This window comes from Trichomycterus rosablanca, chromosome 24, assembly GCF_030014385.1.
Source record: "Trichomycterus rosablanca isolate fTriRos1 chromosome 24, fTriRos1.hap1, whole genome shotgun sequence".
NCBI lineage: Eukaryota > Metazoa > Chordata > Actinopteri > Siluriformes > Trichomycteridae > Trichomycterus > Trichomycterus rosablanca.
The window spans coordinates 11,825,055-11,838,668 of NC_086011.1; the positions used below are offsets into that span (position 1 = coordinate 11,825,055).

Sequence of the window (13,614 nt, forward strand, 5' to 3'; positions counted from 1 at the left end):
GAAGACCGCTACCGACGAAGAAACCTCAACAATGGTTTTGGCAGCCTTTGCGAAAAGTTCACGACGCAGCACGCGACGTCTCGCAGCAGAATGTGGTGTCAGCCAGTCATCCCTTGTACAGATTCTTCATACCAATAAGTGGCAGCTGCAGCAGAAACTATCAGAGGATGACCCTGATAGACGTGTCGAGTTTTGCACCTGGGCATTAAACCAGCATCAACGGGATCCCACATTCGCACAGGGCATTCTGTTCAGTGACGAGGCCAATTTTTGTGTCAGTGGTGAGGTCAACCGCCAGAACGTGAGGTACTGGAGTGACGAAAACCCTCACAGGACAGCGGACACCAAAGTCGTAGGTGATGTGAAGGTTACGGTGTGGTGTGGAATATGGGGCACCCGTGTAATCTGACCCATTTTCATCGACCCTAAATGCTCAGCGCTACCTGACAATGCTACAGGAAACAGTGTTCCCATCCATTCTGACCGAAGATGGCAGTTTCTCCTGTTATTTCCAACAGGATGGGGCTCCACCACACTACGAAGCAGGTGTTCGTCAGTGGCTGAATATTCAATTCCCTGGTCATTGGATTGGCCGTCGTGGTCCTGTGGAATGTCCGCCCAGATCACCCGACCTCACACCACTCGACTTTCAGCTCTGGGGTCATCTCAAACAAATTGTGTATGCTGAGAAAATCCGCAACAAACACCACCTTCAGCACCGCATCGTGGAGGCTTGTGACAGCATTTCTCCAGAGATTCTCATGCGGGTTCATAACGATTGGATCCACGCCTTCAGCTCTGTGTTCAACCACAAAAGATATTGCAAATCTTGCGGCAATCGATTTCTGAGAAAATTCTCAGAAGGTCAAGATCAAGTCTTCATTGATATGCTACATGACCACCTTCCCATTGGAAAAACTTGCTCTTGATCCAATATGGCGGCTTTCAAGATGGCGGCCATGTTCCGGACATAGCCCCCTCACACATTACTTGCTGGGGTATTCAGATATGTCATTTTCCCTTTCGTTTCTGAAATAAAAGAGTGTCCTGCGACTTTTGACTCACCCAGTATATGGAAAAAGAAGAAGTTGGGGCAGTATGAAAAAAAACGTGTTTCTCACATTGACTCTTATTTCACTGCCGACAGTATGAACCCAAGATCTCATGTAGGAAATTTTGAAATTTATTAAGCATTTACCACCTTGTAATGTTACCATGCCTTCCTACTTAAAAGATGTTCTGGCACTGAGGATACCAAGTGATTGTGTTTCAGGTGTTATTTTGTCTCATTTTTACTGTAAACAGGTCTTAAGGTGTGCAACAGTACAAGGTTGTCATTGTCACGTTCTTCATTTTAAAATTCTCTACACAATAACCTTATCTTCAGCAGCCATGCCTTTGTATTGTAAACAGCATGTGGTTTTGTATTGCCTTGTTGAAACATGCAAAGACATCCCTGGAAAAAATGCTGTCTTGAAGGCAGCATATTTTTTCCGTCTATAATGTCAATGAAATATGCAAAACCTTCCAATCTTTCCATAAGGAATACTGTTTTAAAATATTTTATTAATGTCCCCATGTATTCGTTGACAAACTGGTGATCCTATATTGGCCATATTTGTTCCTCAATGCCTTTAGTGGGTACTGCTTTTGTACCATATCATGATTACAATCATTACAATGTTGATGTTATATCTAGCCCTAAATTAAACAGATAAAACATTAAGCTGACCAGACAAAACATGAGATAACTTATGGTCATACTGTACAATTACATAATAGCTACAGCAAATGTGCGGTTTTTTTTATACACACGCGCACATTTATATATATATACAGGGGTTGGACAAAATAACTGAAACACCTGTCATTTTAGTGTGGGAGGTTTCATGGCTAAATTGGACCAGTCTGGTGGCCAATCTTCATTAATTGCACATTGCACCAGTAAGAGCAGAGTGTGAAGGTTCAATTAGCAGGGTAAGAGCACAGTTTTGCTCAAAATATTGCAATGCACACAACATTATGGGTGACATACCAGAGTTCAAAAGATCTGGTGACTGTGCAGGCCATGGGAGATGTTCAACTTCACTTTCATGTTCATCAAACCAATCTTTCACCAGTCTTGCTGTGTGTATTGGTGCATTGTCATCCTGATACACGGCACCGCCATTGGATGCACATGGTCCTCCAGAATGGTTCGGTAGTCCTTGGCAGTGAAGCGCCCATTTAGCACAAGTATTGGGCCAAGGGAATGCCATGATATGGCAGCCCAAACCATCACTGATCCACCCCCATGCTTCACTCTGGGCATGCAACAGTCTGGGTGGTACGCTTCTTTGGGGCTTCTCCACACCGTAACTCTCCCGGATGTGGGGAAAACAGTAAAGGTGGACTCATCAGAGAACAATACATGTTTCACATTGTCCACAGCCCAAGATTTGCGCTCCTTGCACCATTGAACCGACGTTTGGCATTGGCACGAGTGACCAAAGGTTTGGCTATAGCAGCCCGGCCGTGTATATTCATCCTGTGGAGCTCCCGACGGACAGTTCTGGTGGAAACAGGAGAGTTGAGGTGCACATTTAATTCTCCCGTGATTTGGGCAGCCGTGGTTTTATGTTTTTTGGATACAATCCGGGTTAGCACCCGAACATCCCTTTCAGACAGCTTCCTCTTGCGTCCACAGTGAATCCTATTGGATGTGGTTTGTCCTTCTTGGTGGTATGCTGACATTACCCTGGATACCGTGGCTCTTGATACATCACAAAGACTTGCTGTCTTGGTCACAGATGCGCCAGCAAGACGTGCACCAACAATTTGTCCTCTTTTGAACTCTGGTATGTCACCCATAATGTTGTGTGCATTGCAATATTTTGAGCAAAACTGTGCTCTTACCCTGCTAATTGAACCTTCACACTCTGCTCTTACTGGTGCAATGTGCAATTAATGAAGATTGGCCACCAGACTGGTCCAATTTAGCCATGAAACCTCCCTCACTAAAATGACAGGTGTTTCAGTTATTTTGTCCAACCCCTGTATATATACAGTATATATACATACATACAGTGGGGCCAAAAAGAATTTAGTCAGCCACTGATTGTGCAAGTTCTCTTACTTAGAAAGATGAGAGGTGTCTGTAATTTTTAATCATAGGTACACTTCAACTATGAGAGACAAAATGAGGAAAAAAAATCCAGGAAATCACATTGTAGGATTTTTAAAGAATTTATTTGTAAATTATGGTGGAAAAGAAGTATTTGGTCAATAACAAAAGTTCAACTCATAACTTTGTAACATAACCTTTGTTGGCAATGACAGAGGTCAAACGTTTCCTGTAAGTCTTCACCAGGTTTGCACACACTGTAGCTGGTATTTTGGCCCATTCCTCCATGCAGATCTCCTCTAGAGCAGTGATGTTTTGGGGCTGTCGCTGTGCAACACGGACTCCACAAATTTTCTATGGGGTTGAGGCCTGGAGACTGGCTAGGCCACTCCAGGACCTTGAAATGCTTTTTACAGAGCCACTCCTTCGTTGCCCGAGCGGTGTGTTTGGGATCATTGTCATGCTGGAAGACCCAGCCACGTTCCATCTTCAATGCTCTCACTGATGGAAGGAGGTTTTGGCTTAAAATCTCACAATACATGGCCCCGTTCATTTTTCCCTTAACACGGATCAGTCGTCCTGTCCCCTTTGCAGAAAAACAGCCCCAAAGCATGATGTTTCCACCCCCATGCTTCACAGTAGGTATGGTGTTCTTGGGTTTTTCTTCTTCCTCCAAACACAAGTTGAGTTTTTACCAGTTCCATTTTGGTTTCATCTGACCACATGATATTCTCCCAATCCTCTTCTGGATCATCCATATGCTCTCTGGCAAACTTCAGACGGGCCTGGACATGTACTGGCTTAAGCAGGGGGACACGCCTGGTACTGCAGGATGAGTCCCTCTCGGCGTAGTGTGTTACTGATGGTAGCCTTTGTACTTTGGTCCCAGCTCTCTGCAGGTCATTCATCAGGTCCCTCCGTGTAGTTCTGGGATTTTTGCTCACCGTTCTCATGATCATTTTGACCCCACGGGATGAGATTTTGACCCCAAGGGAGATTATCAATGGTCTTGTATGTCTTCCATTTTCTTACAATTGCTCCCACAGTTGATTTATTCACACCAACCTGCTTGCCTATTGTAGATTTACTCTTCCCAGCCTGGTGCAGGTCTACAATTTTCTTCCTGGTGTCCTTTGACAGCTCTTTGGTCTTGGCCATGGTTGAGTTTGGAGTCTGACTGTTTGAGGCTGTGGACAGGTGTCTTTTATACAGATAACGAGGTCAAACAGGTGCCATTAATACAGGTAACGAGTGAAGGACAGAAGAGCTTCTTAAAGAATAAGTTACAGGTCTGTGAGAGCCAGAAATCTTGCTTGTTTGTTATTGACCAAATACTTATTTTCCACCATAATTTACAAATAAATTCTTTAAAAATCCTACAAGGTGATTTCCTGGATTTTTACTCATTTTGTCTCTCATAGTTGAAGTGTACCTATGATGAAAATTACAGACCTCTCTCATCTTTCTAAGTAGGAGAACTTGCACAATCAGTGGCTGATATAGTGGCTGATATACTGTATATATATTCACTAGGGCTGTCACACGATAATTTTTTTTAATCGAGATTAAAGAACAAAATTAATCGCGATTAATCTCGATTAAAATTTTTAATCGTGTGACAGCCCTAATACAGTCCCTGACAGAAGTTCTGTCGCTTATCCCTGTTGTGGAAACAAAAGCTTATAACCTGACTTTAAATTCATCCATTGGTTTTAGAAATGACTCATATGAAAGCTGAAACCCTCCCAAATGAGGTTTAATTTACGAAAATAAATTTGCTTCACTGCAGAAATATTGATCATTTAATGAACACAGAAAGGTCAGATTTCGGCAAGACAAAAGTTTTGTCGCCTTGTCATATAATACACCCAATCCTAGTTTACAGCCTCACCTGTGCTCACTAATTGATCGGTTAATTAGTGGGTGTGTATAAAAAGAACCCCCAGCACCCCAGACCTTCACTTGAACTGCAACTTCACCTCTGACAACATGCCAAAAATCCACCCTGCGACCAAAGCCTTGATTATCAAGAGGCTGAAGACCAGATCCACTGCAGAGGTGGCTGGCACCTTTAATGTGTCCAGCGTCAAGTACAAAGAATTAAAAAAAGATTTGAAGAGACTGGAGATGTTTTTGACAAGCCCAGGTCTGGCAGACCCCGCAAGACAACTGCTAAGGAGGAACGTTTGTTGGTTAGAAAATCCAAAGCCAGCCCCTCTTTCACTGCAGCAGAGCTCCACCAGGCCTGGTCACCTCAAGTCCCTGTGTCAACTAGAACAGTTTGTAGGATTCTGTCTCGAAATGGCCTCCATGGTTGAATCAGTGCCCAGAAGCCAGCACTAAACAAAAGGCAATTAAAAAACCGTGTGGCATTTGCCAAGGCCCACAGCCTGCTAAACGGATGGACGCTGGAAAAGTGGCAGAAGGTGGATTTCTCAGATGAATCTTCAGTTGAATTACACCACAGCCGCCGCAAATACTGCAGGAGACCTACTGGAGCCCGTATGGATCCAAGATTCACCCAGAAAACTGTTAAGTTTGGTGGTGGAAAGATCATGGTCTGGGGTTACATTCAGTATGGGGGTGTGCGAAACATTTGCAAGGTGGAAGGCAATATCAATAGCCTAAAATATCAAGAAGTATTAGCTACCTCTTACATTCCCAATCATAAAAGGGGTCAAATTTTGCAGCAGGATGGTGCTCCATCTCATTCATCCATCTCTACATCAAAGTTCCTCAAGGCGAAGAAGATCAAGGTGCTCCAGGACTGGCCAGCCCAGTCACCAGACATGAACATCATTGAGCATGTTTGGGGTAGGATGAAAGAGGAAGCTTGGAAGACAAAACCAAAGAATCTTGATGAACTCTGGGAGGCATGTAAGACTGCATTCTTTGCTATTCCTGATGACTTCATCAATAAATTGTATGAATCATTGTCGAACCGCATGGATGCAGTCCTTAAAGCTCATGGAAGTCACACAAAATATTAAATATGGCTATAATAGCACCACAACTTCATTCACCAATGTTATGAAACATATCTTTGTATTTGAAGAAAATTATTTGTTTGATTTTCACATTACTTTCTGTGGGCGACAAAACTTTTGTCTTGCCAAAATCTGACCTTTCTGTGTTCATTAAATGATCAATATTTCTGCAGTGAAGCAAATTTATTTTCGTAAATTAAACCTCATTTGGGAGGGTTTCAGCTTTCATATGAGTCATTTCTAAAACCAATGGATGAATTTAAAGTCAGGTTATAAGCTTTTGTTTCCACAACATGGATAAGCGACAGAACTTCTGTCAGGGACTGTATATACAGTGCCTTGCAAAAGTATTCAGCCCCCTTGAACTTTTCAACCTTTTGCCACATTTCAGGCTTCAAACATAACGATATGAAATTGTAATTTTTTGTGAAGAATCAACAAGTGGGACACAATCGTGAAGTGGAACGAAATTTATTGGATATTTTAAACTTTTTTTTAGAAATAAAAAACTAAAAAGTGGGGCGTGCAATATTATTCAGCCCCTTTACTTTCAGTGCAGCAAACTCACTCCAGAAGTTCAGTGAGGATCTCTGAATGATCCAATGTTGACCTAAATGACTGATGGTGATAAATAGAATCCACCTGTGTGTAATCAAGTCTCCGTATAAATGCACCTGCTCTGTGACAGTCTCAGAGTTCTGTTTAAAGCGCAGAGAGCATCATGAAGACCAAGGAACACACCAGGCAGGTCCGAGATACTGTTGTGGAGAAGTTTAAAGCCGGATTTGGATACAAAAAGATTTCCCAAGCTTTAAACATCTCAAGGAGCACTGTGCAAGCGATCATATTGAAATGGAAGGAGTATCAGACCACTGCAAATCTACCAATACCCGGCCATCCCTCTAAACTTTCAGCTCAAACAAGGAGAAGACTGATCAGAGATGCAGCCAAGAGGCCCATGATCACTCTGAATGAACTGCAGAGATCTACAGCTGAGGTGGGAGACTCTGTCCATAGGACACAATCAGTCGTACACTGCACAAATCTGGCCTTTATGGAAGAGTGGCAAGAAGAAAGCCATTTCTCAAAGATATCTATAAAAAGTCACCTGGGAGACACACCAAACATGTGGAAGAAGGTGCTCTGGTCAGATGAAACCAAAATCGAACTTTTTGGCCACAATGCAAAACGTTATGTTTGGCGTAAAAGCAACACAGCTCATCACCCTGAACACACCATCCCCACTGTCAAACATGGTGGTGGCAGCATCATGGTTTGGGCCTGCTTTTCTTCAGCAGGGACAGGGAAGATGGTTAAAATTGATGGGAAGATGGATGGAGCCAAATACAGGACCATTCTGGAAGAAAACCTGTTGCAGTCTGCAAAAGACCTGAGACTGGGACGGAGATTTATCTTCCAACAAGACAATGATCCAAAACATAAAGCAAAATCTACAATGGAATGGTTCACAAATAAACTTATCCAGGTGTTAAAATGGCCAAGTCAAAGTCCAGACCTGAATCCCATCGAGAATCTGTGGAAAGAGCTGAAAACTGCTGTTCACAAACGCTCTCCATCCAACCTCACTGAGCTCGAGCTGTTTTGCAAGGAAGAATGGCCAAAAATGTCTGTCTCTCGATGTGCAAAACTGATAGAGACATACCCCAAGCGACTTGCAGCTGTAATCGCAGCAAAAGGTGGCGCTACAAAGTATTAACGCAAGGGGGCTGAATAATATTGCACGCCCCACTTTTCAGTTTTTTATTTCTAAAAAAAGTTTAAAATATCCAATAAATTTCGTTCTACTTCACGATTGTGTCCCACTTGTTGTTGATTCTTCACAAAAAATTACAATTTCATATCGTTATGTTTGAAGCCTGAAATGTGGCAAAAGGTTGAAAAGTTCAAGGGGGCTGAATACTTTTGCAAGGCACTGTATGTATTCATCTCAATTAATCGCAAACTAATAATTAAGCAAAATTTTAACAGTTATGAAACATCACACAGAATTTCCCTTTTTACCAGAGGGGGAGGAGGCGGAGCTACACGGTTTTGATGGACAGCTCTGGCAGCCAATGGAGATACTCGTTACACTTGCGTGATTTCATTAATCTTTTCATCAACACGTAAAAAAAGTGAAAACCGCTAAAAGTAGTTTATCATCGGACAGTTCATGCGCTTTACATCCCAATTCATCTGAAATACAGTTAATTACCACAGAGACACACATGTATGTGGCACAAACAGCCAAATAAAAATAGTTAGATTAAAAATGTTAATCCTGATTAATTTTTTTAATCGCGATTAAAATTTTTACGCATTAATCAACGCGATTAACGACAGCCCTAATATTCACTGATCAGCCATAAACATTAAAACCACCTCCTTGTTTCTACACTCACTGTCCATTTTATCAGCTCCACTTACCATATAGAAGCACTTTGTAGCTTTACAATTACTGACTGTAGTCCATCTGTTTCTCTGCATGGTTTGTTAGCCCCCTTTCATGCTGTTCTTCAATGGTCAGAACTCTCCCAGGACCACCACAGAGTAGGTATTATTTGGGTGGTGGATCATTCTCAGCACTGCAGTGACACTGACATAGTGGTGGTGTGTTAGTGTGTGTTGTGCTGGTATGAGTGGATAAGACACAGCAATGCTGAAGTTTTTAAACATATCATCACTGCTGGACTGAGAATAGTCCACCAACCAAAAATATCCACCCAACAGCGCCCCATGGGCAGGTGATAAAGGTCTAGAAGATGACCAACTCAAACAGCAGCAATAGATGAGTGATCGTCTCTGACTTTACATCTACAAGGTGGACCAACTAGGTAGGAGTGTCTAATTAAGTGGACAGTGAGTGGACACAGTATTTGAAAACTCCAGCAGTGCTGCTGTGTCTGATCCACTCATACCAGCACAACGCACACTAACACACCACCACCATGTCATTGTCACTGCAGTGCTGAGAATGATTCACCACCTAAATAATACCTGCACTGCAGTGGTCCTGTGGGGGTCCTGACCATTAAAGAACAGGGTGAAAGCAGGTTAAGAAAGTATGTCGAGAAATATATGGACTACAGTCAGTAATTGTAGAACTGCAAAGTGCTCATATATGGTAAGTGGAGCAGTGCGTGTAGAAACAAAAAGGTGGTTTTAATGTTATGGCTGATCAGTGTACACACAAGAATAATAATATATATTTAAAAAAAATTATATATAAAAATGATTTGGTATTACAAATATACATACAGCATTTTTAGGGTAAGTTCATCTTAATAACTTTTTACCAGCTAATGTCATCTGGTTGTCCTTCTCTAGTTCATCCCAGTCAAACTCATTTCCCATTTGAGTCAAAATCTCAGCACTAACATGTGTCGGTAGAGTGTGTGTTTCTGGAGGGTGCGTAAAATAGCTGATACGCCCCCTATAAAGAAACAGATGGACAATTACTTAAACAGCTTCTAGGGCACATTATTTTTTGCTGATTTTACCAAAAAATTTTATAAAAACATTGAATGCTTTAAAGCAGGGGTGTCAAACTCACGGCCCGCGGGCCAGATCCGGCCCGCCGCGTCATTTGATCCGGCCCGCGAGAGCTTAAACGACTGTATGATTGTTGTGATGGTTCGAGTCGTTACAGAGACGCGCTTATTATTTAATGCGCTCCTGCGCCTTTAAGAGACAACGTGACATCGTAGTCATGGCAACTAACTTTAACCTTCGCTAAGAAGCCATGTGACTTTTACGGCAAAAGAACGCAGGGTAGCGTAGTCAGTAATGTAAACAATAATAAATAAATACAAATAATTATATTGCAATATAATACCCAAGCATTGTCTGTAAGTAGTGGCGTTTATATTCTCAGTTGTTAGTAAATGTTTAGTGAGTATATCACAGCGTTTTAGTTACAAATTTACTGTAATTAAATACTGTTGTTACGTTACTATAGCAATTAGTATCTTTACACACAATTTTAACTCCTTATTTTACGTTTGGTTAAATCTCATATTGTACCAGATGTAACACTTGACTACAGCTGTGTGCTTTTACTGTATTAGGTTCTTTATTGTTTTTATTGTTTGTATTTTTACTTCATTTTGATGCAAACAGCTGGGGAGCAAATAAACCGACTGTATTCTGAGGGGAGCTGTCTATCTGTCTGTCTGTCTAGCTGAGAAAGGAGGATAAACTATTAGTGAGGGCAGAATGATTGTCTTAAAAATACACTGTAAAATCCTAAATAAACTGCATCTTTCAAAATGCAGGCTGATTTTGTGACCTGCAAAGTGACACAGCCTGCCAATAGATGATGTTACATATGAGACACATATTTACACATGATCCTAAAATGTACAAAAAGATAATTAAGAAAATTAAGCATAAGGAGGAAATTTAATGAAAGTGAAAACAAGTTTGGGCTTCAGGAAGAGAAACCGGTGCATCTCTTGTGTTATGAGACTGTGTCTGTGGTAAAGTAGAACAATATAAATGCAGAATTCAGCCTCCAAGAAAAACAGCAATGTGACTGCAATCACAGCAGGATACGTTACAATCGGTCCTTTGAGGGCCACCATAATGCTGATGTGGCCCTCGGTGAAAATGAGTTTGACACCCCTGTTTTAAAGCAATAAATGTTGTTGACACTTTAAACTCACCCTGTCCAATCCATAAGGACACTTTTAGCGGCCTTATCGCTATCAGGCAGCCCACCTTTTCTTAGCTTGCCCTGACGATGAGCAAGCAATGCCAGAAAGTCAAGTGTTGTGTGGAAGTCTGGCACGCCATAATGATCAATGACCTAGGCAAAAATAACATTGATTGCATGAGAAAAGGTGGCAGTTTTGTTTTTTTTTTACATCGTCAAACACCCTAACAATTTTTTTAATATTTAAAGTCAATACAAGCTAGTCTCTAAATGCTTGGTTTTAGGGTCAATTTGGTTAAAACATGTAAAAGTACAAAGCTTGTTTCCAGTAAAGTTGGGACATTTTGTAAAAGCAATAAAAAGAAGGTTATTTGGTAATTTTCTTTCATCTTTATAAATTTATACCTATCAATACAGAAGAAAAGTTGAGACAGGTATGTTTACTGTGCTCCATCAGCTCCATGGTTTGGCAAATGAGGACACTAGTTCTTGCAGTTTTGCAAGTGGAGCTTTTGTCCATTTCTGCTTGATATGAGACTTCAATTGCTCAACCATATAAGATAAGACTTTATTGATCCCCTTAGAAATATGTGGTTGTCGTCTGATTTTCCTCTTCACGCTGCACCATGCATTTTAATAGAAGACATACTTGAACTTTAGACAGGCCAGTCAAGCACACATTATGTGTCTAGGATTGAAGTGCATACAGAATAAGGCCTGGCATCATCTTGCTAAAATGATCATGAACTTCCCAGGGAAAAACGTCATTTGACATCATTTGTGTCTCTTTAAAATTCCAATATGTGCCTTTGCAAGTCACCCATGCCATGGGCACTGATGCATTCTTAAACCATGACAGATGCTGACTTCCAACTTTTTTGGATTGCGTTGCCAACATTAAATTTAAAATGTACTTCTATTTACAAAATACAATAAACCTGATAAGTAAAACACTGCAAATAATTTATATTGTTTCAGGTAAATACAAATTCAAGAGAATGAACAAATCACAGATACTTAATTTACTTTGTTTCACAAAATGTCCCAACTTTTTTTGAAAATGAGGTTTGTTTGTATCAAAACAATTGAATACCTACTTGTTTTTTATTGCAGCGCCTTAAAATTGCTTCAACAGCTGGTAGTGGATCCACTAACTGCTCAATTTTTACACAGTTCCGAAGAATCATAGCAGCATCACTCATTGATGTTGCCATGACAATACCAGGACAATCCAAAAGTTTAATGTGTTTGTCCAAATGCACCTCCTGTAGACACCTAGGAACAAAAGCCCAAATAAAATAAAAATGGAACATAAAACAAACAATACAAAAATTACAAAAGCCAATGACTTTAACTTACTTTGTTACACCAGGAGTTGCACCTATACTGCATGCTCGTGCCCGTTTTAAACTATTAATCAAACTGCTCTTTCCAACATTGGGAAATCCTAAATAATTAAGGAAGCTATTAATTAAAGACCTTATTAACAAATAACACAAATTCAAACAAACTAATGCATGTAAAAGGAGAGCCACTCACCCACTACTCCTACAGTTATGGCAGACTTTATATCCTGGATGCGACAATAGTTTCCAAGCAGTTTCATGAGACAGTCAGCCCCGACACATGCACTGCTCTTAAGAAGCTCCTGACTGGCATGATTAATAGGCACATGACTGCGTTTCTGTGTAAAGCATACCCAACACATCTACTGATTTAATAAAATTAAGCTTGTTTAGGAAATTATTTGTTACATTTACACACACTCACCAGGTTCTTGTTTTGCTGCTGGGTTGAAGCTTTAAAGGCCACAGTGGGGAACTCATTGCGAAGGTACTTAATCCACTTTTCCACGACATCTTTGGAAACCAGGTCTTCAGAAATGTGTCAATTTAAAAACTATTTTTACATCTCATTTAGTTATGATTAACCAAAAAATTAACTGAAACATAATTGGTCATTCAAAACAGCCAACAGTGGATTTAAATTAAGAAGAGATTTATAGATCAGAAGAACAGTAAACAGAGAGTAACTGGAAACCTGACACTCATAGATAGCTGTTGCACACGTTTAACTCATGTCTGACTCAGTGTTATGATAGACTTTAAAAGCCTGATGAATTCATGGGAACATGAAATCTGTGCATCACTACCAATGAATGGAGTTGCTGGTAAACAAAGAGTACATAGCAATTACAGTGGGGCCAAAAAGTATTTAGTCAGCCACTGATTGTGCAAGTTTTCCTACTTAGAAAGATGAGAGAGGTCTGTAATTTTCATCATAGGTACACTTCAACTATGAGAGACAAAATGAGAAAAAAAAATCCAGGAAATCACATTGTAGGATTTTTAAAGAATTTATTTGTAAATTATGGTGGAAAATAAGTATTTGGTTACCTACAAACAAGCAAGATTTCTGGCTCTCACAGACCTGTAACTTCTTCTTTAATAAGCTCTTTTGTCCTCCACTCGTTACCTGTATTAATGGCACCTGTTTGACCTCGTTATCTGTATAAAAGACACTTGTCCACAGCCTCAAACAGTCAGACTCCAAACTCAACCATGGCCAAGACCAAAGAGCTGTCAAAGGACACCAGGAAGAAAATTGTAGACCTGCACCAGGCTGGGAAGAGTGAATCTACAATAGGCAAGCAGGTTGGTGTGAATAAATCAACTGTGGGAGCAATTGTAAGAAAATGGAAGACATACAAGACCATTGATCTCCCTTGGGGTCAAGATCTCATCCCGTGGGGTCAAAATGATCATGAGAACGGTGAGCAAAAATCCCAGAACTACACGGAGGGACCTGATGAATGACCTGCAGAGAGCTGCGACCAAAGTAACAAAGGCTACCATCGGTAAACACACTAC

At 40.8% G+C, this 13,614-nt stretch overlaps 1 protein-coding gene across 2 annotated transcripts in view; it reads right to left on the reverse strand.

Moving 5' to 3' along the window:
* gnl3l (G protein nucleolar 3 like) overlaps positions 1 to 13,614 on the reverse strand; it is a 48,801-nt gene that overhangs the window by 20,501 nt on the left and 14,686 nt on the right. Inside the window, exons 7-12 of one of the 2 annotated variants that reach the window (XM_062986958.1) lie at positions 12,515 to 12,603; positions 12,284 to 12,428; positions 12,104 to 12,191; positions 11,842 to 12,019; positions 10,755 to 10,897; positions 9,387 to 9,523 (exon numbers count right to left, since the gene is read on the reverse strand). In XM_062986958.1, coding sequence (XP_062843028.1) covers positions 9,387 to 9,523; positions 10,755 to 10,897; positions 11,842 to 12,019; positions 12,104 to 12,191; positions 12,284 to 12,428; positions 12,515 to 12,603 — 780 coding nt within the window. Of the gene's footprint in view, positions 1 to 9,386; positions 9,524 to 10,754; positions 10,898 to 11,841; positions 12,020 to 12,103; positions 12,192 to 12,283; positions 12,429 to 12,514; positions 12,619 to 13,614 lie in introns of both variants that reach the window. The other variant, XM_062986957.1, reaches the window with a different exon arrangement.